Raw genomic sequence first — 21,563 nt, forward strand, 5'->3', positions numbered from 1 at the left:
AGTAGCTGTACTATATATACAAAATCATAACAATAAAGACTTAGAAATAAAGACTTAGAAATGGGCAATAGGTGGGTCATCTCATGAGGAGATGGTGAAATAAGATGGAACCTCAACAACCCTTAAACAATAAATAAAGTACTTCAGGTCATACAAAAACATTCAACCTTGAGGTGAGACGACAATGCACGCTTGAACAAAGTCAGAGTAGGGAGAGATCTGATGGTAGCAGGTAAGTTATTCCAATCAGCAGGAGCTTTAAATTTGAAGGCTCTTTTGCCAATGTCCTTTTTAACTAGAGGAACGGTGAAGAAGAGCTGAGAGGTATGTCTAACTTGGTGGGTTGATGTAAAACGAAAGAGATACTGTTTCAAATATGGGGGATAATTAAAGTTGAAACTTTTATAAATGAACTCAAGCCAGTGCAAATGTCTTCTCAAATCAGGAGAAGGGAGATTGAGGTTTAGGTACAGTGCACAGTGGTGTGTATGGAAATCACAACCGAGAATAAATCTACACATTCTATTGTAAGCAATGTTTAGCGGGGCTAGAACAGATTTCGGAGCATTGAGATAAACAACGTCACAATAGTCTAATAAGGGAAATAGCAGTTGGGTAGCAAGTTTTTTCCTAACTTTTAAGGTAAAACAGTGCCGAGAGCGGTAAAGAGTACCGAGACCAAAGTTTACTTTATGCAGTATATGATCAATATGAGGTTTGAATGAAAGGTTAGAGTCAAGCCATACCCCTAAATATTTAAAACTGTCAACTCTATGCAGAATTGAACCATCATTGCAAGAAATATCATATGAGCCAGTCAAAGATTTGAGTTTGTGTCGGGTACCAAAGATCATAGAGAAGGATTTAGTTTTGTTCAAAAGTAACTTGTTCTGGAATAGCCAGTCTTGCAGGAGGTTTCTATCGGCATCACTGAATCTTTATTGTCTCTCTGGTCTGATAAATTCCAGGATGTGCTGGTTGTGAACTGCTCCAAAGACTTCATGGTATCCAACCATGTGCTGGCCACTTGCCGCACCGCTCTGAAGAAGCAGGGCGTGGTCGGCCTCAGCATGGCACCCTGCATGAGGGCCTTCCTGGAGAGACTGCCTGTCATACTGCAGGAGCAGTACGCCTACGAGAAGGTATAGGGACAGTTTTGTATCTATAGCCTCACAACATTTAATACATTATAGTATTTAATAACCTAGATATGTACAAGACCAAACACAGTTTGAACTTTTTTTTTTAGCACAAAGGGTTTTAGATCTAAGTAATTCAAAGCATTTGCTATGTTATTATTACTCCTTTATCTTTTACCATAAGCATGCAATAATGGCCCATTTCTCAAAATCTTTGAAAGTACAACCATATTGTATAATTAGACTACATCCAGCTAATGGCAGCTTTTAACCTACTGTAAATAACAACATCCCTCCAGCCTCTCCAGCCCTGTGTAATGGTAACCTGATAATACACCTGTTATATTACTTAGTCAACAATGAACATCCAACACACTGTAGCCCATGTTAATAATTAACATGTGCTTTTATCACGTCAGCCAGCAGATGGTGGCAGTGGAAAGTCTAATATCATGTTACCTGATCATTATATAGTCATGTCAGTGGTGATAGCAAAACATTTATTGATCAGTATGTTTAACACAGTTGAGTTTTTAGAAGCTTTTTGAATGTTGGGAGATATTATTTTCCCAATATACACAACATTAAGAATCCCCAATGCCTAGATGCTGGTCTTTTTAACACATACCAGTGTTTCCCCTAGGATGGAGTCATAGCAGCGGTGCCAAGGCACGTGGGCCCAGCATAATGTGAGCGCGGAGCGCGTGGAATCTTTTAGTGTGTGCGCGTGCGAAGTGCGCCCCGCCCGCCAATTTCTTTCTATGTGTCAGCACAAGAAAGGCTCTTGAGGCCTAGTACCAGGGCCGGATCTAGACAATTTGCTGCCCTAGGTGAGATTTTAGGCGACATTTTATATAAAGAATAAATGAAAAATCTCTACAAAAGACAAATACACTGCAAAAACAGAAACTTATTGACATAGGTAATATAAGTCAAAATGGCTTCAAATGTATTCAGTATTGTATAAACATGTTTGAATTGGGGGGTGGACGTCACATCCTCTAGGAGGGTCCGGGGGTATGCCCCCCGGGAAGATTTTTTTAATTAACATTTTACAGTAAAATGCTTCAATCTGGTGCACTTTGAGCACACAATTACTAGAGACCTGGGGCCGTATTCACAAAGCATTTTATCTTACCGCTAGGAGTGCTCCTAACTGGCGCTAAAACATTTTACGTAGGAGTTTTTTCTTAAAAGTTATTCACAAAGCCGCTGAGACCTACTCATACTAAGGATAAATCACTAAGAGTGACGCGCCGTTGCTATGGATTACGTAAATTCTCGTGCATGAGTTTAGAAGCGGTCAGTACGGTGATTGGTTGTTCAGAGCAGGCGGTCTTGGTGAAACTCATCCGCAACATCCCACAAACGAGCCCACAAAATCACAGAAAAACAAGGAAATAGCCTAGGCTAGAAATGTATTCCTATCAAATAGTTATGGACAGTGCAGTTAGCAGAATACACGCATGATGACAAGTGTGTGCAGACCACGATAATGACGTTGTATATGCACGTTAAAGAGAGAGAGCAAGCAATACAAATACGTAAATTGCATTAAATCAAGGAGGCAATTAAAAGCACCCTGCAAACTATTATCCAATGAGCATATTTCCAGCACTTAAACACTTTCAATAACAGCCCATACCGCCGTTCAAGTCCCCCTATCATGATGAATGAAAACAATCTGCGTGTTGATGGAATGTACTTTCTTTCTCATGACGAACACGTCCTCATCCTTTGATGGCGCAATTATTTGTATGTGCGTCCCGTCAATAGCACCGACCACACCGGGCATACCTGCAATTGCCATGAAGTTGGCTTTGATCCTGTGTAGTTGTTGATTGTCCAAAGGAAACCGGATAAACTGTTGGATGATATGTGGTCTAGAGAGCACGTTGATGGTTTGGTTTATGGCACGGCTGACTGATGGTTGCGATATTCCTAAATCGTCGGCATTGCAAAGTTGCATTTTCCCTGTTGCTAAATATCGTAGTGTTGCCAAACATTTTATTTCCGGACTAATCGGGTTATTCCTGTTAGTCGGGGATGTTATTGCATCCCGCACTAATTCCACAACAAGTTTGATACCCTCACCATTTAGCCTATATCTCTTGATCAATTCACGGTCTTCCATTGTCTCCAAAACATTTCGTCTCGCAGCCATTTTGAGATTCTTTGTCTGAGTTAGGAGTCCTCTCGAGGACTTTTAAGCTCTCCCAGACTTAGGTGCTACTTTTAGGCCTAAAACACTTTGTGAATTGCTCTTAGTGAATAAAATGAGGAGTCCTAAATTTAAGACTGACACGCCCATTATGTTTAGGAGTTTCTCCTAAATTCGCCAGTTAGGAGCTACTTTTAGCCCTAAGATCCTTTGTGAATACGGCCCCTGATCTAGGGGGTACAACTCTAAAATGCCCATATGAAAAAGATCGGTTTACATTTGAATAATCAAATAAGTACTGTATATGAACATAACCAATAACCTACCATAGCCAATAACAAATAAATGTAGCTTATTTTATTTTTGTTGTTCATTCATATCTTATTTTACCTAGTTAACATTTATTTATTTATGCATATTTTTGTATCTCTCCAAATTTAAACGATACTTTTGGTTTACTGTCCTATAGTATACATTGGAATGATTTCAAACCTGTTTTTATTTATCCTAATAATTATAAATGAGGGCCTTGGAAATATGTGTTTACATAATTTGTGGTCAAAACGTTTGAGACCCACTGAGATAACTTAGACTAAAATTAACTATCTAAACACTCAGAGTCCTTTACCTCACTGAGCCTCTCAGTCTGACACGAGAGCTCTCCTCCACCCTGGTTGGAGAAACATCTACTTCTTATATCCGTTAGCGCAGCTAGCACCAGATTCTAATAACAACAGCGCCGGTACCGGTGCGCCCTCTCCCTTGCTCGCTCTCTCGCTACCACGCTCGCACTTTGGCTGTGAGCTGCGGGCGCCTGATAAGCCAACATCCCCCACTTTCATCACTTACAGCGCCCATCGTACAGAGCAAATTAAACGTGTAATCGGGGTGAAAAGGATGTTACATTTACTTAATTATGAATGTTGTTACATCTAGGCCGAACATTTGGATGAGCGCCAACGGTCAAAAATGTTTTTTCCCTCCCAGAGCAGCGCCCCCCAGATCTGGCGCCCTAGGCGACCGCCTGTGTATTATGCCAGAAATTGGCCCTGCCTAGTACATACAGTGGCAATGTCTCAAGATTTAGCAAAAATACACCTTACACCATACAGTAACACAAATACTACAAATCCACATAACAAACAATCAAAAATCAAAAAGGGTTGCCACTTATTATTATTTTAAGAAAAAAAGAAAAAAGTAAAACTATTATTTTTGGTACCTTGCTGGCGCCCCCTAGCAGCGGCGCTCATATTTCAGCAGCGGCGCTGCGCCGCCACTATTTGTATATAGGGGAAACACTGCATACATTCTATGTATGAATATAAATGTAATTTTTAGTGAAATCGAGGCAGAAATGGTCACATTGTAATGCTGCAGCTCTTGTATGTAATTATATTATTTTTCATACTTAAAATAATCCAAGCCAACTCTGAGGCCTGACTCCAAATCAAGTTAACATCTGTATGACAAAACTAAATTAACTTATTTTGTTATTACTAAATGTTTTACAGAACTATTTGAAGACAGCTTGTGTCATTACAATCACAAACAGCGTTGCACATGTTCAGGCAGGGCAGTTGGTAAAGTCAGGACCAGTGCAGACTTCCGATTGGACGGTTTAATGCCACACTTCCACTCCCCACTAGCTGGTTTATCACGGCACTAAATGCGGCGGACCGTTGACGCAAACGCAAATTGAGTGGAAATGTTCAGGGAGAGGGGGTGGATTGGAATTGGTCCCGAGTGTGAGCTGCAGGAATGATGACATGTGGTGCTGCTCTTTATGGCCTCGCCTGCTGTTTAAATGGAGCACCATGCTGCTTTCTGTCACGTTCTGTCTCTATTTAGCTCTACGCTGAGGAAGCAGGCCCTTTTTGATTATAGGAATGATACATAAAAGTAAAAAGTAATACATACAAACAAAAAAAAGGAAGATGACTTTGCCTGAAATGACTTTAAAGCACCTTAGTGTTATTTTAATTTATTATTGCCATTATTGCTAATGTTTCCTTCTTATTTCCTCCCCAAGCCCCACGTTGTATGTGGGGAGCAGCTCGTTCACAGCGCCTACATGCAGTGCTTGGCCTCCCTGGCTGTGGGTCTCCACCTGGACCTGCTCCTGTGTCGCCCCCCTGTGCCTCCTAGCTTCCGCCACTGCCCCCCAGAGTCCGGCACCGCAGTCTGGTCTGCCAGCGAGTGGGCCTGGTTAGAATGCTTCTCTACAACCGTCAAGGCGGCAGAGGCCCTCGCTCGAGGAGCCACCTTCTCTGAGTCCTTCTCTGTTCCCGACATGGAGCCTGTGCCCAAAGATGAGATGACTCTGCTTATGGTGAGGGAGGGGGCTGCTGATTTTCCGAATGTAATTAACACCTACTGGTGTGTGTAATAACTGTGTTTGCACTCTGTTTTTCCAGGACAACAGTAAATGGGCGCATGGGGTGGATGAACAGATCATGTCCTGGGCCACCTCAAGACCAGAGGTAATTCAGACTGAGACCCAGATTAGCTGTAATAAGTGGTTTGTCTGGTCTGTTCTCCTCAGACTCAGCTGGTTATAACTGCTATGTTTCATACGTGTGTTTGCAGGACTGGCACCTTGGGGGGAAGTGCGATGTGTATCTGTGGGGCGCAGGGCGACACGGCCAGCTGGCAGAGGCCGGCAGAAACATCCTGGTGCCGACCAACGCTCCGTCCTTCTCTCAGGCACAACAGGTAAACATACTGTATGTCATGTCTTAATAAACCACACCAGCCTGTTGTTTGTCATCACATCCAGTTACATCACAGTAAAGGATGTATAATCTATGTAGAAGATTATTTGTGCAAAATGAAAACCCTTGGGTCAAAAGTGTGATCTTGTATATTGTGCTTTATAAATAAGAGTGTTGGTTTACTATACAATTTGGCACTATTAGTTGCATATTTTTGCCTCAAAGGAATACTTCACCCACAAAAAGGTAATCTGAATATCTATTACTCACCGGGTTTCACCTTGACTTTGTTTTTCTTGCATGCACCCAGGGTCAAATATGAAACAAAAAAATAGAAAATGATAGATCATTTTAAGTACACTAACAAAAACTGTACTATGAATGTATCAAAACATCTGTTTACAAACTTTAGCATAACCCAAGACTCTTTAATCCACGCAAATGATCACTATTCCACAAACCTTAATATTTGAAAGAGTTAATGTGTCCAAAGTGTTTTAAACTCGAGGCTAATAAAGGTAAGGTAAGTGAGGAATCATTCGTTAACAAACGGTTATTTTGACTATGAAGTATTATTTTAACCCTTAGATGCACGAGTGACTGGACCCTACACTCTTCCATAAGTGGGTCTAAAAGGACCCGTATTAGAATAATATGTGTTTTTATGCCATTTTTGAAAATATTTTGTTTAATTTTTCACAATTTATAATTTTCGACATTTTTTCAACATTTTGAATAAAAACATTTTGAACATATTGTCCCAAAGATCTCCACTATTCTGAGACCCTCACAGTATTCCAGTCCCTTTTTAAAACGTATCTCTTCTTCTCTGTCTACTCATAGCCCCCCATCAATCCATGCCGGTTGATCAAGCTTGATAGTCCTATACCCCCCACCCTAACCTGCGATTTTGAGTCCTTGAAAAGCCCTATACAAATATAATGTATTATTATTATTTAGTGGGAATGCTGTTAACAGCATTCCAACTACTTGTTCTTCTACGCAGAAAAAGTTTATTATTATTATTCCGCCGACTTATTTTGCGGCACTTCTTCTCCCGCATTGAACATTGCAGAAACTCTGTTCAAACATCAAAACGTTCAGCTCGGTAGGGAATCGATGGCTATTAGTTTTCTCATTCATAACTTTCATAATTCCAGAGATACATCCCATAATACATCACATTTTTAACCATTGAAGTCAATGGAGAAATTCTTCAGACTTCAACAAATCTTCATGCGACTTCATCTGCTAACTGTTCATTCATACTTTCACTCAGAAACCTCAAACTTTAATATGTTACACATCTTTCTGACATTATTCGAGGAAAACAACTTTTAAATCTGATTCTTACTTTTAGACATATTAAACATTGTTCAGACCTTGTTATAGAGGTTTTCTTCAGATTTTAACATTAACTAGAGTGCGTGATGTCACAGCTAGAGGGTAGAAAATCTTGAAATGTGCCTTCATATATTTTTTTTAAACTGCCATAATTCCCAAACCCTACATTCCTGAGACATAATTTTTCATGACAAACGTAGGACAACATCTTGTAGCTTGAAAAATGACAATTAAACCAAATGCTTTTTGAGGGCATGAAGTGACAAAAACCTTCAACATTCCTCCATTAAACCCCATTGTTATTTCAGGCTGATATTTCCTCACAGCAGCAGCCACACACCTTTTAGTTAAACTGCCAAAAATGCCACATTATTAACCCGAAAGTACACAAAAATTACACTCCAGATACTCAACTTCCTTGACATGCTTCACGTTTTCAAATTTCACAGATATCTGTTACGGTTCTTCCACAAAATGTTCACATGTAAGAGGTTTATCTCTCATTCAGAACAATGAAAACCTTTGATCTCTGGACGCCTCGTTAACTCAAATATAAACACCTGTGTAATGGAACACGATGATGTCATCGTTCCAACTGACATGCTCAGAGCAGCAGACTTCAGATAAAGGGTAATGGTCCTGCCCTCAACAGCTCTAAGGTTATGGCTAGAAAGGATCCGTCTAATGTAAATATGACGTCACGTTCTCGTTCTAACTCTCGTTGTAATCAGAGCGGCTCGGCTGTAATCGGAAAGGGTCGGGGTGGGCGGGACGCGGGAAGATCGCGGGAACATCGAGAAGAGACGTCGTTCTATCTCTCGTTGTAATCAGAGCAGTGGTAACCACTCAAAGTCCTCAAGAGATAGGAAACGACAGCAGTGTGGGACCTTATTGCGGGAAATTACTGAGCACACATACCACCTACAGGATGAGACGTTCATGTGTACAGTGATATCAAGACTAAATGATCTTTTGGAGGACGTAAAGCAACACACCCCACATGACAGTAGTCTTCCTCTCACCTTCACGCCCCCCCAAACACAAAAGGCAGAAGAGGACCATAACACCTCTCAGTACCAGCCATCGTAGACACCCTTTTTCAGGCCGGGTGGGTCATAAAGCTGAGTTCATGAGATCCAACTACAGAGTGGACAGCTTGAACAAGATTTTAAAAGCTAAGTCCCCAGAGTCTAATGCGGGAGGAGCAGGCAGGGGTACGAAGAGGAGGATAGATGCTTTAGGTAAGAACAAAGTATATTTACTTTTGCCATCTCCTCTATATTCACAAAACACAGCCAATCATCCATTCCAATCCTATGTGACATGGCACAGTTCATTTCACTCCAATAGAAACTGATATAAAAGAGACCATTAGTCTTCTCATTGTGCTTATTGCTGTGGATAGGTGTTAACTATTGTTGTTGTATTGTATCATATCAAAAGTTGTTTTCATCCAAGGCACCACCGCCAGGTGAATGTTGGAAGCTTGGAGATGAATGGAGCTGTAAAGAGGTGCTAAGTAAAACAACCTTTTGAATCCATTGCATGTGATTGATGTAGTTATAAAAAGTATATCATAAGCTGTCATTACAGTCTAAATATCTAACAGCAAAAGGAGGAGAGGAGATGAGGAGAACAGAGGAGAGGAGACAGCAAAAGGAGGAGAGTATGAGGAGAGGAGAACAGGAGAGGAGAGGATACAGCAAAACGAGGATAGTCTGAGGAGAAGATGAGGAGAGGAGAACAGAGGAAACAGGGAAAGCAGAGTAAAGAGCAGAGTTGAAAGAGAAGTTGAAAGCAGAGCAAACAGTAGCAGGAGAAGTAGAGCAAATGTACAATTAACTTTGAAAAGTATCAGCAAGAAGATCAGAGTTGCATAATGTTATTTTGTTTTATTCGTTACTGTTATATTAATGTTGTATGTTCATTTTTGTACATAGCATAATAAAGATGATCTTAACCTTGAACTCGATTCATGACCTCATTTCATTATTAAAACCTTAATATCAAATTACAGACTGGATTCAAATTAGGATCTCCAAATGTGTTGATGTAATGTTTGTGATAAACTGAAGGATAAAGTGTTCCTTTATGTGTTGAGAAAATTCTCCTCCCTCTTAAGCCAAGTAAGGTGTTTAAAAAGCCTCTTGGATCAGCTGGAAAATACATCATCACAAAGCTGAAAACAGCTGTTTCACTTTACTTTTGAAAGATACGACAGAGACAAAGCGACACATATATGATGATATTATAGAATATGGTGCATTGCTGCAGATTAAACTACCCAACGGGATATAAAAGAGGTAAACACATCTACAGCAGTAACATGCAACATACATTTTATTGCACCAGGAGCTATCTTGGGACTTTTACTGCAACAACGTTGACTTGCCTGTGAATACAAAATAAACCATAGTGTTGCTGATCTACAGTGTTGTCATTCTTCTTTCAACAGCAAGACCGCTAACAAGTATTTACATATTTAATATAGTTTAGTTTCTCGCCATCCCAAACGTAAACATTCAGCCACGTGACTGCGCTTCCGAGCCGCTCCGATTACAACCGAGCCGCTCCGATTACAACGAGAGTTAGAAAGAGAACGTGACGTCATATTTACATTAGACGGATCCTTTCTAGCCATAACCCAGCTCTACGTCAATTATGGGGCGTCATCATCATATGACGAAGGTCAAGAGAAGAGAGAGAGTAATATAATAAAACACGGTTTTCTCATAACTTAAGTGAAAATACTCCAAACAGCCCAAAACTTCACAGATTTGGTAACGATGCAGCCATCAACGCATCTAAGCGTATTATGGGGTGTCATCAAATGCCGTTGCCATGGCGACAGACCACTCGCCATGAAACAGGATGTCGCTGTAAGTCCAATAGACACGGTCCAATCGTCCCCCAATCTTCACTTGTATATCACCGGTCCATGCCTCAACAGCTCTACGCAAAATATGAGATCTCACCATATGCCGTTTCCATGGAAACGCATCCCTCGCCATAAAAAATGATGCCGCTATAACTCCTATGAAAATGTTCAAAAAGTGCTCAAACTTCACGTGTGCTAACAGTCCAGCCGTGAAGACATCTACGGGACAGTTTTGAGATTTCTTCAAATGCCGTTGCCATAGCAACACAATGCACGCCTTGAAACACGGTTTTCTCATAACTTCAGTGAAAATACTCCAAACAGACCAAAACTTCACAGGTTTGGTAACGATGCAAGAATACCCACTTATGCATCTAAGGGGTAAACAAGTAAAGTAGTATCATCAAATAAAGCCCATTATGCATATAGGATCTCGTTGTTTAGGACTAGAGAGAAAAAGTTGAGCAAAGTACTATCACTGTTTTATTTCATGTATCTGTTTCCTCTTCAAACCTTTGCTCCTTCAGGTGGTGTCTGGTCAGAACTGCACCTTTGTGATCCAGCCTAACGGGACGGTGCTGGCCTGTGGGGAGGGGAGCTACGGCCGCCTGGGGCAGGGCAACTCTGACGACCTGCATGTCCTCACCGTCATCTCAGCTCTACAAGGTGAAGCGGAAATACCTCTCGTTTCTTATCACGCATGCTGTTAGATGCATATCAATGAAAATGCTGATTCATAATTGTTTGTGTGTTTGAAAATAAGATGTGCTCACGTGTCCTCTTGGGATTTGATAACATATCATCAAATCTAAATCCTTTTGAATCACTAATTGAATCTAATAATAACAAAATGTATAAACGACTAAGGCTCAAAACATATATAATAAGATTTGATTTGAGAAAGTTTTGAATTTAATTAATTTTCACTACCTTTAACCTGAAAGTGTTGATTCAAAATGGACCTGACACATCACTGGTTTACTTGAAACATACTCATTGCACTGATAAGAGGGGAGAATCCAATGAGGGATACCTAGATTGATTGAATGCTTTAGCAAAACCTACTCATGTGTTAATAGTTAGTAGTTAGTAGTTTTGTAGCTACCTCCGTCCTGACTGGTCATCTCTTTGCCCCTCAGGTTTCGTTGTGACTCAGCTGGTGACGTCCTGTGGCAGTGACGGTCACTCCATGGCTCTGACTGAGAGCGGGGAGGTGTTCAGCTGGGGGGACGGGGACTACGGTAAACTAGGCCACGGGAACAGCGACCGCCAGCGCAGACCGAGACAGATCGAAGCTCTGCAAGGAGAGGAGGTGGTGCAGGTCAGTTCTCATCCTGTCAGTAAAAAGGGATTCTATTCTGTTCTGGGAACAGTACAGACTGCATTAGACTATGTCTCATGTACTTAAAGGTAATATATCACTTTGGCACTTGCAGTCACAATCTTCCTTTCTTTGCTCTCTTTGCCCTTTAGATGTCCTGTGGGTTCAAACATTCGGCAGTGGTGACAGCTGATGGAAAGCTTTTCACATTTGGTAATGGGGATTACGGCAGACTGGGTTTGGGGAACACCTCCAACAAGAAGCTCCCAGAGAAGGTCACCGCTCTGGAGGGCTACCATGTCGGACAGGTGGGAAAGAACATTGAAAAATGACCATGGAGAGATGATGAGATGTATTTAATTAAATAGATTTTACTATTTTCTACAAGATGCTGAGTTTTTAATGGTTAACAAATATAATTGATTACATCTCAGCGTTAAATTGCCTTGCGTTCGCTCCTCAGGTGGCTTGCGGTTTGAACCACACTTTAGTCGTCTCTGCTGATGGAATGATGGTTTGGGCGTTTGGTGACGGAGACTACGGTAAACTGGGACTTGGCAATTCCACAGCCAAGTCCTCTCCTCAGGTAAGAGCTGTGATTCTGTGAGGCCTGCTGTTTCTAGTGAACACTCAACACTTGATGTTTCACCTCTGAGAATAGGTTCTTTTTGACTGAATTAATGAATGCTTATTTTGAATTTGTGATTTCTCAGAAAGTGGATGTGTTGTGTGGAATCGGCATCAATAAAGTGGCCTGTGGAACACAGTTCTCAGTTGCTCTAACCAAAGATGGCAACGTTTACACGTTTGGCCAAGGTACGTTATGGTTTGATGCTTTTTTTCCTAACAAACTTAATTAAAATGATTAGATCTGAAGTGATTACCAAATGTTGAATTGTTTTGGATGTGATTATTTTAAGATTTTTGTCGGCATACAAAAATCTCTAAAATGACAAAATACTACTACTATTCGAGTAGCTTTGGTTACTTTTTTCCTACTCATATACCCTAATTATAGAACATTTTTGCAGTCAACCGCAAGTGCAATATTTTCACAATTCATGTTAAGACCCTTTTCTTTTATTAACATGTTATTATTATTGTTATTTTGTTTTCCTCCCCTGATTGCAGACCGCCTCATTGGCTTACCAGAAGGCCGGGCCAGGAACCACAACCGGCCCCAGCAGGTGCCGGCCCTGGCAGGGATCCACATCCAGGATGTGGCCGTCGGAGCCGAACACACTCTGGTGCTCTCCTCAACCGGAGATGTTTACACCTGGGGCAGCAACTCGGAGGGACAGGTAAACTGCTGAAACACACACTGAAAATAGAAAATTGTCATGATGCAATTATTAACTTCACAGCCAGCGTCCCCTCTGGATTAAGGAGTTATTGGCATTTAGTTAGAAATTGAGCACCATATATATATATATATATATATATATATCACCACTTTTTTGTGCTTTTAAAGATATGTTTTAAATAGTTTTCTATAGTTCATAGTTGATACTAGATAATGATATCAAAACGTCTTCAGTCAATCAGTATTTTATTCTTTTTGAATGACCTTTTAATCACATTTCACATTTCTCATTCCCAGATGGAGTTGATTCACTTGAGTTTTCACACAATTTCTTTTGACAGTTGATATTTTGCTTCCAATTGTTAATTTAAGTAATTGTTTACGTTTTATGTAGCTGGGCCTGGGCCACACCAACCACGTCAGAGAACCCACAATGGCCACAGCGGTGCAGGGCAAGAACGTCCACCAGATCTCTGCCGGACGCTGCCACAGCGCTGCCTGGACGGCTCCCTCTGTGCCGCCACGAGCACCAGGTTAGACACACACACACACACACACACACACACACACACACACACACACACACACACACACACACACACACACACACACACACACACACACACACACACACACACACACCCCCCCTAACATGCAACATACTGTCCCTGTAATGGCATCTATCTGGCAGACACTTTATCCTGGAGGTCAGTTTCCCTGCAGTGCTGCTGGCACGTGAAGTAAATACCAAAGTGGGGCACAGCACAGTGTTGTCAGATGAGGCACCAACATAGTTTGATGAATGATGGATGAGGAATTGAATGTATTGTAGTTAGAAAGTGTTGAGTCCTCATGTGCACACACCTAAATAGAACAACTAAAATTATATATATAATTCAACCACAACTAAAGGACTTACTATATTTAGAATAATGTGTCCAATGTGACTTGTGGTAGACCCTCATCAATATTTATTTCAATCTTTTTCCCCTTGACTTATTACCTTCCTGGTCTGGTCCTTCTCCTCCTCCCTCTTCCTCGTCCCTCCTCCCTCTTCCCTCCTCTTCCTCCTCCTCCTCAGGCTCGTCGGTCCCTCTCCAGCTGGGTCTTCCCGTGGCGGTGCCTCCTCAGTACAGCGTGCTAAAAGAGATCAGCATTGAGGCGGTGAGGGCTCGCCTGAGGCTCCTCTACCACTTCTCCGACCTCATGTACTCCTCATGGAGGCTGCTCAACCTCAGCCCCAACAACCAGGTGGGCAAACAACACAGAAAAGGAAAATGTCAATAATGATGAAGAGTCACCTGATGCAAAGATCTTGCTGTGCATATTAAAGGAATGATCTATCTTTGCAACTGAAAAGCCCTGACATTTAAGAAGATGTCTTTTCTTTTTGTTGAATGAATTTAGCATAATATTCTGAAAGATTTACTTTTCAATTACTCCCAAGATCACAGCCATCAGTGTGTGAGTGTGAGTGAGTGAATAAGCAGTTTGGCACGTTGTATGGAACCATGGTAATGTGTTTGTGAATGGTTTAATCTCTTGTAGTGTGGAAGGGCTTTAATCCTTTAACTGTCAGCGCCATCATTTGGTAGAGCACATTTTGTGTCTTGATATCTTGTTGAAAAAAAAGAAAGAAAAAGTTTTACTCCAGCCAGCTCTACCCTTTGGTTGACATGTTATGCACAAACAGCCTCTAGATGTCACTGTGGTTCGAACGGAAAGCCCTTCAGCTAGCTCCCATTGAGGAAGTTGGCAATGCTAAAAATCACTGCTGACGAAATCACTTTTTGGTCAACTTTTGTAAGGTAGGTAACCATATCATTTTTGACATATTTTTGTGTCAGGGCACTGACTTAACATAATTAAACAACTTGATGCACAAAAAAAGTTTTAACAAGGGTGTAATTATTCTTTAGAAAATATGCTCAACCAATCGGTCAAATTGGCTTTTTATGGTAAACTAGCAATATGACTTTTTCAGAGTTTCAGAGATGTTTTCCAATAAAATATGGTAAATAAATGGCTAGATTCATGGTAATATTACTAAATCTAGTACTGCCTTATGAGTCTCAGAGTGAAGGAGTGATAATAATTTATAAAGCACCTTTCATGCATGGCATTCAGCCCAAAGTTGCACACAGATGAGCAAGTTAGGCCAACACAGGATATAGACATTTGCTGTTAGGCCAGTGGTTTCCTGTTGGGCCAATTAATTATATACAGTAAGATGAGCAAGTCTTTTTTTTATTATGAAAAACACTTTACTTTCCTTTTTTTTTTTTACAATTATAATTGATCTTTTATGAATATATCTGATTGTATATATTGCTCATTTTACATAAAAGAAACAAATGTATTTGAGTTTGTGTTTTATTTGAGTTTGATGCTTAAAAATACTGTACTGTATATGATGATTGTTGAAAATGCACTTTTACCATAAAAGGCCAGCTTGACCAGTTGGTAGAGGCTCATAAAAAGAAAACTGTGTGGTCAGTCAAAAAAAAAAATTCCATAGCTTTTTTCTTGGTCTGGCAGTTAAAGGGTTAAGTGGTTGGAGCACTAGAAGGGCGCTACCTGAGTCCATTACCAATCCATTTACTGTGTATCACAGTATGTAATGATGGTCAATGTAATTCTTTCTCTGCAGAGCTGTACGTCCCACTACAACGCTGGTACCTGGGGGATCGTTCAGGGCCAGCTGAGGCCCCTGTTGGCCCCCAGAGTGTACACCCTGCCTATGGTGCGCTCCATTGGCAAGACCATGGTGCAGGGCAAGAACTACGGCCCCCAGATCACCGTCAAACGCATCTCCACGCGGTCAGTAATATGCTTAGTCTTCACTTATGGACTCAGAAGTACAGAGGTTCGCTAATTTGGAGGGACAATTTATATCATGAAATATGCAACAAAAAAAAGGGTTGGTGGGTTTGCATTTTTGTGTAAACCTTGAGCTTATTTGTGAAAAGTGTTATCAAGTACTTTTGGGCTTTTATAGAAAAACATGTTTATGCATGTAAATACAGTCAGGTGAGGCAAATACATTATTATATAAAGCAAATACTGCATAGAATTAGATAATAACAACAGATAAAAACACTTTATAGAATATCTCCTTCGCATAATATTCCTGTTAACCTAAAAGCAGATGTAAAAAGAAAAATGGAATATGAAATAGAAACACCAATAAAAAAAGAACTGAAATATAGTAATACTAATTTAAAGAAAATCTTATGATATGTTACACAATGTGTTGAAATCTGACTTTTTTCCCCTTTTGTACTCCAATGCTCTGCAGAGGACGGAAGTGTAAACCTATCTTCGTGCAGATCGCCCGTCAGGTTGTGAAGCTGAACGCCTCGGACCTCCGCCTGCCCTCGAGGGCCTGGAAGGTCAAATTGGTGGGGGAGGGGGCCGACGACGCAGGAGGGGTCTTTGACGACACCATCACAGAGATGTGTCAGGTATTGTTTGTTAAATGTACTCTTGATCAGCCAGTACTACGAAGCCAGTTCAACAGACCCTGGATATGTTTGAGTTATCTTAACTAACCCTAACAAATGAGATCTCGCTAAGCGGTCCTACGACGCTAGTTATCAACTCGGTAAATCAACCCAGGGTTTCTCTGTCCAGCTGAGAGAGCGTTCACATGAAAGGGGTGGGGTTAGCAACATTTGACCAATCACAAACAGGGAGAGGCGTACTGACAGCGCAGGGTCACACTTCATGAATGAAAAGTAAACTAACTATCACGTTAGACAAATATGAAGAAGTTAAACTTTAAACATCCATGACTTAAACCAGGATAAAAGCCACATAGTTTTACATGCAAGTTGAATACAGAACAGCTGGTAAAAAAAAACTAAAAACTACAGAGTGTTTGAATGCGTACATTAACAGTTTATGATATCACTGCCCCGTCTAATACATGAGTGGATCTGACTTTAATTGCATTTGAGTGTTTCTTAAACTTAACGTGTTGCTTAAAATAATACTTCTGCATACAGCATGTGACAATGTAAGTGTTGCACGGCCAAATACGGCTTGAGAAGCTGACTCAGATAAGGTAATATATGATATATTATACAGTATGATCAATGATGTGATATGAATGATAAGTGCGACACGTCGGCGTCTTCCCTGCATGCGGCAGCTTAAACTGTATTTCCTTTATCCTGTAATATGACTTGATAGCTTTAAACTCCGCACACTGAGCTCCGGAGCAGGTTAGATGTTCAGCATCAGTTACCATGGAGATCTACCCCGGTAAGAAGTGAACCTGCGTCGTAGGACCGGAAACTCCGAGTTAACCCTGAAGTTACCTCGCTAACTAATCCTGCTTCGTAGTACAGGCCACTGGTGTTGCTGGATGTGTTATGATACAGTGATGTTTATCTCCTTTTGTTCTGTTAATGTCTTTGTAGGAGTTGGAGTCGGGCGTGGTGGACCTGCTCATCCCCTCCCCCAACGCCACGGCAGAGGTCGGCTACAACAGAGACAGGTGAGGAGGGAGCATGTAGGCCTGGGTTCTAACACTTCTGAAGGATATGGGTCGAATAATATGCCAACAAAGAGATAAGCAAGCAGAGGCATTGGTATATTACCAATCATTTCCCTGCAATACATTATTCTTTCTTTAAATTAAGTTAATTCATATAGTCTGACTGAAAATGTCACAATCCGTCAACTATTATATATAAAATCTATATATAAAAATTATATTGGATTAATAGGATGTTTATTTTATTTTTTGAAGATATTGATCAGTATCGAAGTAAACACTTCATCGAGTTTTCCCGGGTCGCCGAGGATGCTGGCGTTGTTTGTTCGCCGCTCCTCCGCCGCAAATATTGTTCTTTAGTCCAGATTAGAACCTCTCCTGTCTGGCTCTCTACTTTTGAAACGTCAGTCATCAGCAAAAATAGCAGATGTGTTGTCATCTCCAACCTGCTGGCTCTTTCCTGCTCATCGGTCCCTAGCCCGCTAGCTAGCTAGCATTATCGGACCTAGCAGGCTGCTACCTAGATGCTCCTCGGCTCCCTGAAGTCTGCCGAGCTAACAATTCTGTCTCCACCCCAACTCCACCCTAACTCCAGCCTAACTCCACCCTAACTCCGCGGCTCGTGTGGGTCTTCCCATCCCGCTGCGATCAGCCGGCTTCCCCGCTGACATCGTCTCTCCCTGCCGCCTACAGCTGGTGGCTAACAAGCTAGCTAACAAGCTAGTAGGCTGGTCACCCGGCTCCCACTCTGCACCAGGCTGTCAGCCCCTCCTACGATTCTCCTCCGGAAACCACTGGAATCATTCTCCTGAATGCTGTGGATTATCACTCTCATTTTATCTGGACTCACACCGCTCCTTCTTCTACGGTCATCCGGCTCCTGGTCTCTACTGCCCGGGTCCCCAGCATTAGCTAGCTCCGTGCTAGCGCCACTTCACGGGGTCATGCCGCCGCTCTACTCCCTGTCAGATCTCCACTCCTTTAATAACCGCCTGCCTCCGGACTGCATGGACATCCTTGCAGATAACGAAATACTCCGCAAACGCCGTCCTCCACACAGAGGCTCTGGCCGTAAGTTTTTATTTCATTCCACGTCTCCACACTCCATCCCGTCCATTCGGTCCTGTCATGCGCCCACACTACGCCATCACAACAAAAAACACGTGAATCTGACCAATCTCCTTCCACTTCCCCGGTCCACACAACCCCCGTCACCTCAGAGCAGCCCTGCTCAACACACGCTCCATCCACAATAAAAGCCACATTCTGAATGAATTAATTAAAGACAATAACCTGGACTTTCTGTATCTGACCGTAACATGGCAAAAGCCCCTGGACTATTTTTCTTTAAATCAAATCACCCCAGCAGGATTCACATACATTGACAAACCTCGCCCACAAGGGCGGGGTGGTGGTATAGCTGCTATTATCAGAAAGGAAATAAAAGCTACGATAATCCCCATCCCTGATGCTTCTTCATTTGAACACCTGGGGCCGTATTCACAAAGGATCTTAGGGCTAAAAGTAGCTCCTAACTGGCGAATTTAGGAGAAACTCCTAAACATAATGGGCGTGTCAGTCTTACATTTAGGACTCCTAATTTTATTCACTAAGAGCAATTCACAAAGTATTTTAGGCCTAAAAGTAGCACCTAAGTTTAGGAGAGCTTAAAAGTCCTCGAGAGGACTCCTAACTCAGACAAAGAATCTGAAAATGGCTGCGAGACGAAATGTTTTGGAGACAATGGAAGACTGTGAATTGATCAAGAGATATAGGCTAAATCGTGAGGGTATCAAACTTGTTGTGGAATTAGTGCGGGATGCAATAACATCCCCGACTAACAGGAATAACCCGACTAGTCCGGAAATAAAATGTTTGGCATCATTACGATATTTAGCAACAGGGAAAATGCAACTTTGCAATGCCGACGATTTAGGAATATCGCAACCATCAGTCAGCCGTGCCATAAACCAAACCATCAACGCGCTCTCTAGACCACATATCATCCAACAGTTTATCCGGTGTCCTTTGGACAATCAACAACTACACAGGATCAAAGCCAACTTCATGGCAATTGCAGGTATGCCCGGTGCGGTCGGTGCTATTGACGGGACGCACATAAAAATAATTGCGCCCTCAAAAGATGAGGACGTGTTCGTCAATAGAAAGAAAGTACATTCCATCAACACGCAGATTGTTTTCATTCATCATGATAGGGGGGCTTTAACGGCGGTATGGGCTGTTATTGAAAGTGTTTAAGTGCTGGAAATATGCTCATTGGATAATAGTTTGCGGGGTGCTTTTAATTGCCTCCTTGATTTAATGCAATTTACGTATTTGTATTGTTTGCTCTCTCTCTCTTTAACGTGCATATACAACGTCATTATCGTGGTCTGCACAAACTTGTCATCATGCGTGTATTCTGCTAACTGCACTGTCCATAACTATTTGATAGGAATACATTTCTAGCCTAGGCTATTTCCTTGTTTTAGTGGGCTCGTTTGTGGGATGTTGCGGATGAGTTTCACCGAGACCGCCTGCTCTGAACAACCAATCACCGTACTGACCGCTTCTAAACTCATGCACGAGAATCGACGTAATCTATAGCAACGGCGCGTCACTCTTAGTTCACTCGTAGTGATTTATCCTTAGTATGAGTAGGTCTCAGCGGCTTTGTGAATAACTTTTAAGAAAAAACTCCTACGTAAAATGTTTTAGCGCGAGTTAGGAGCACTCCTAGCGGTAAGATAAAATGCTTTGTGAATACGGCCCCTGATCTTTAAACTCTCTGGTCCCACTCCCCTGGTCACAGCCATCATCTACCGTCCCCCGAAGCCAAACCCCTCCTTTCTCTCCGACCTCTCTGACATTCTCACTCAGCTTTCTGCCATATCCCCATCTGTTCTCCTCTTACGGTACGTCTACACTACAGGCATCAAAAAATGCTTTCAACGCTTCGCCCATTCACTTGAATGGGGTGACGTAGAAGATTTTGAATCTTCGCCGAACTGCATTGTGGGGAGCATGGCATGGCTTTGCAAGCATCACGAGCATCTATCGGCATCAAAAGTTGAACAATGTTCAACTTTTGAGGCTCGATGCTTGGCATCAGCCAATGAAATCCCGTTTATGCAAATCCCGCCAGTGCAAGCGCAGCCAATCAAACCGCGTGCAAGCTGTGAGAGCCAGACCGCAGTTCATTTCCTCATATTCCAAACGAGATATTACGGTAGCAAATCACCCGGTTCTTTACGACCGGAACTATTTACCGGGATACAAACCGGAGGAACCAGGCATGGAGGGAGGTGGCAGAGACAGTGGGTGAAACTGATAGTTTTTTCGCCTGTTTGGAGAGTTTATATCCAGTTTACTTCGTTTTAACATTGCTATTGCTTTGTATGTCGGGGGCGGGAGATTCATGTGATTGGTTGCTCGCAAAAAATCTCCAAGCTTCAGACACGCCCAGCTTCAAGATTTTTTCATGCCTGTAGTGTAGACGGGCCGTTAGGGGATTTTAACATTCATATTGATGACCCGACCTGCAAATATGCCTCTGAATTTAAGGAAACCCTTCATTGCTGGAACTTCTCTCAACACATCAACTTCCCAACACACAGCCGTGGTCACATCCTGGACTTGGTCTGCTCCACTGGTCTCACCATCCATCATCTGTCCAGCCTCAATCTCCACATCTCTGATCACCTGGCCATCATCATGGATATCAACATCCCCATCCCCGCCCAAAAGCAAAAACGCACAATAACCTACAGAAACCTCAAATCCATCTCACCTTCAGCAATCACTGCCTCCATTACCTGCAAGATGTCTGCCTCCCCCCCCCCCCACTTTCTGAAAACCCATCTGAACTTGTGGCCTATTATAACAGCACCCTCTCCTTCTGTCTCAATGAACTGGCCCCCACAAAAACAAAAAATGTCTCTTTCATACACTCCGTCCCCTGGTATACCCCCGAACTCCGCCAAATGAAATCAAGGAAACGTCAACTTGAACGCCAACACAAGAAAACCACACTAACAGTCCATCTTCAAATCTACAAAGACTATCTCCAGCAGTACAGTAATGCACTCAAAGCAGCCTGGTCTAATTACTACTCACAACTTATTCAGTCTGGCTCCAGCAACCCCAAGTGTCTCTTCTCCACCATCAGCAAACTTCTCAAACCCTGTGAAAACGCCACCTCG

At 42.0% G+C, this 21,563-nt stretch overlaps 1 protein-coding gene across 12 annotated transcripts in view; it reads left to right on the plus strand.

Annotated features, from left to right (window-relative positions):
- herc1 (HECT and RLD domain containing E3 ubiquitin protein ligase family member 1) overlaps positions 1-21,563 on the plus strand; it is an 87,280-nt gene that overhangs the window by 54,798 nt on the left and 10,919 nt on the right. For all 12 annotated transcript variants that reach the window (XM_079663639.1, XM_079663634.1, XM_079663635.1 and 9 more), the window contains 15 exons: positions 969-1,142; positions 5,333-5,632; positions 5,718-5,783; positions 5,890-6,015; positions 10,764-10,902; positions 11,376-11,557; positions 11,710-11,865; positions 12,021-12,143; positions 12,271-12,373; positions 12,689-12,858; positions 13,255-13,393; positions 13,942-14,111; positions 15,511-15,680; positions 16,159-16,324; positions 17,285-17,361. In XM_079663639.1, coding sequence (XP_079519765.1) covers positions 969-1,142; positions 5,333-5,632; positions 5,718-5,783; positions 5,890-6,015; positions 10,764-10,902; positions 11,376-11,557; positions 11,710-11,865; positions 12,021-12,143; positions 12,271-12,373; positions 12,689-12,858; positions 13,255-13,393; positions 13,942-14,111; positions 15,511-15,680; positions 16,159-16,324; positions 17,285-17,361 — 2,261 coding nt within the window. The remainder of the gene's footprint in view (positions 1-968; positions 1,143-5,332; positions 5,633-5,717; positions 5,784-5,889; positions 6,016-10,763; positions 10,903-11,375; positions 11,558-11,709; positions 11,866-12,020; positions 12,144-12,270; positions 12,374-12,688; positions 12,859-13,254; positions 13,394-13,941; positions 14,112-15,510; positions 15,681-16,158; positions 16,325-17,284; positions 17,362-21,563) is intronic.

The sequence above is a fragment of the Notothenia rossii genome, assembly GCF_949606895.1.
Source record: "Notothenia rossii genome assembly, chromosome: 2".
Taxonomy (NCBI): domain Eukaryota; kingdom Metazoa; phylum Chordata; class Actinopteri; order Perciformes; family Nototheniidae; genus Notothenia; species Notothenia rossii.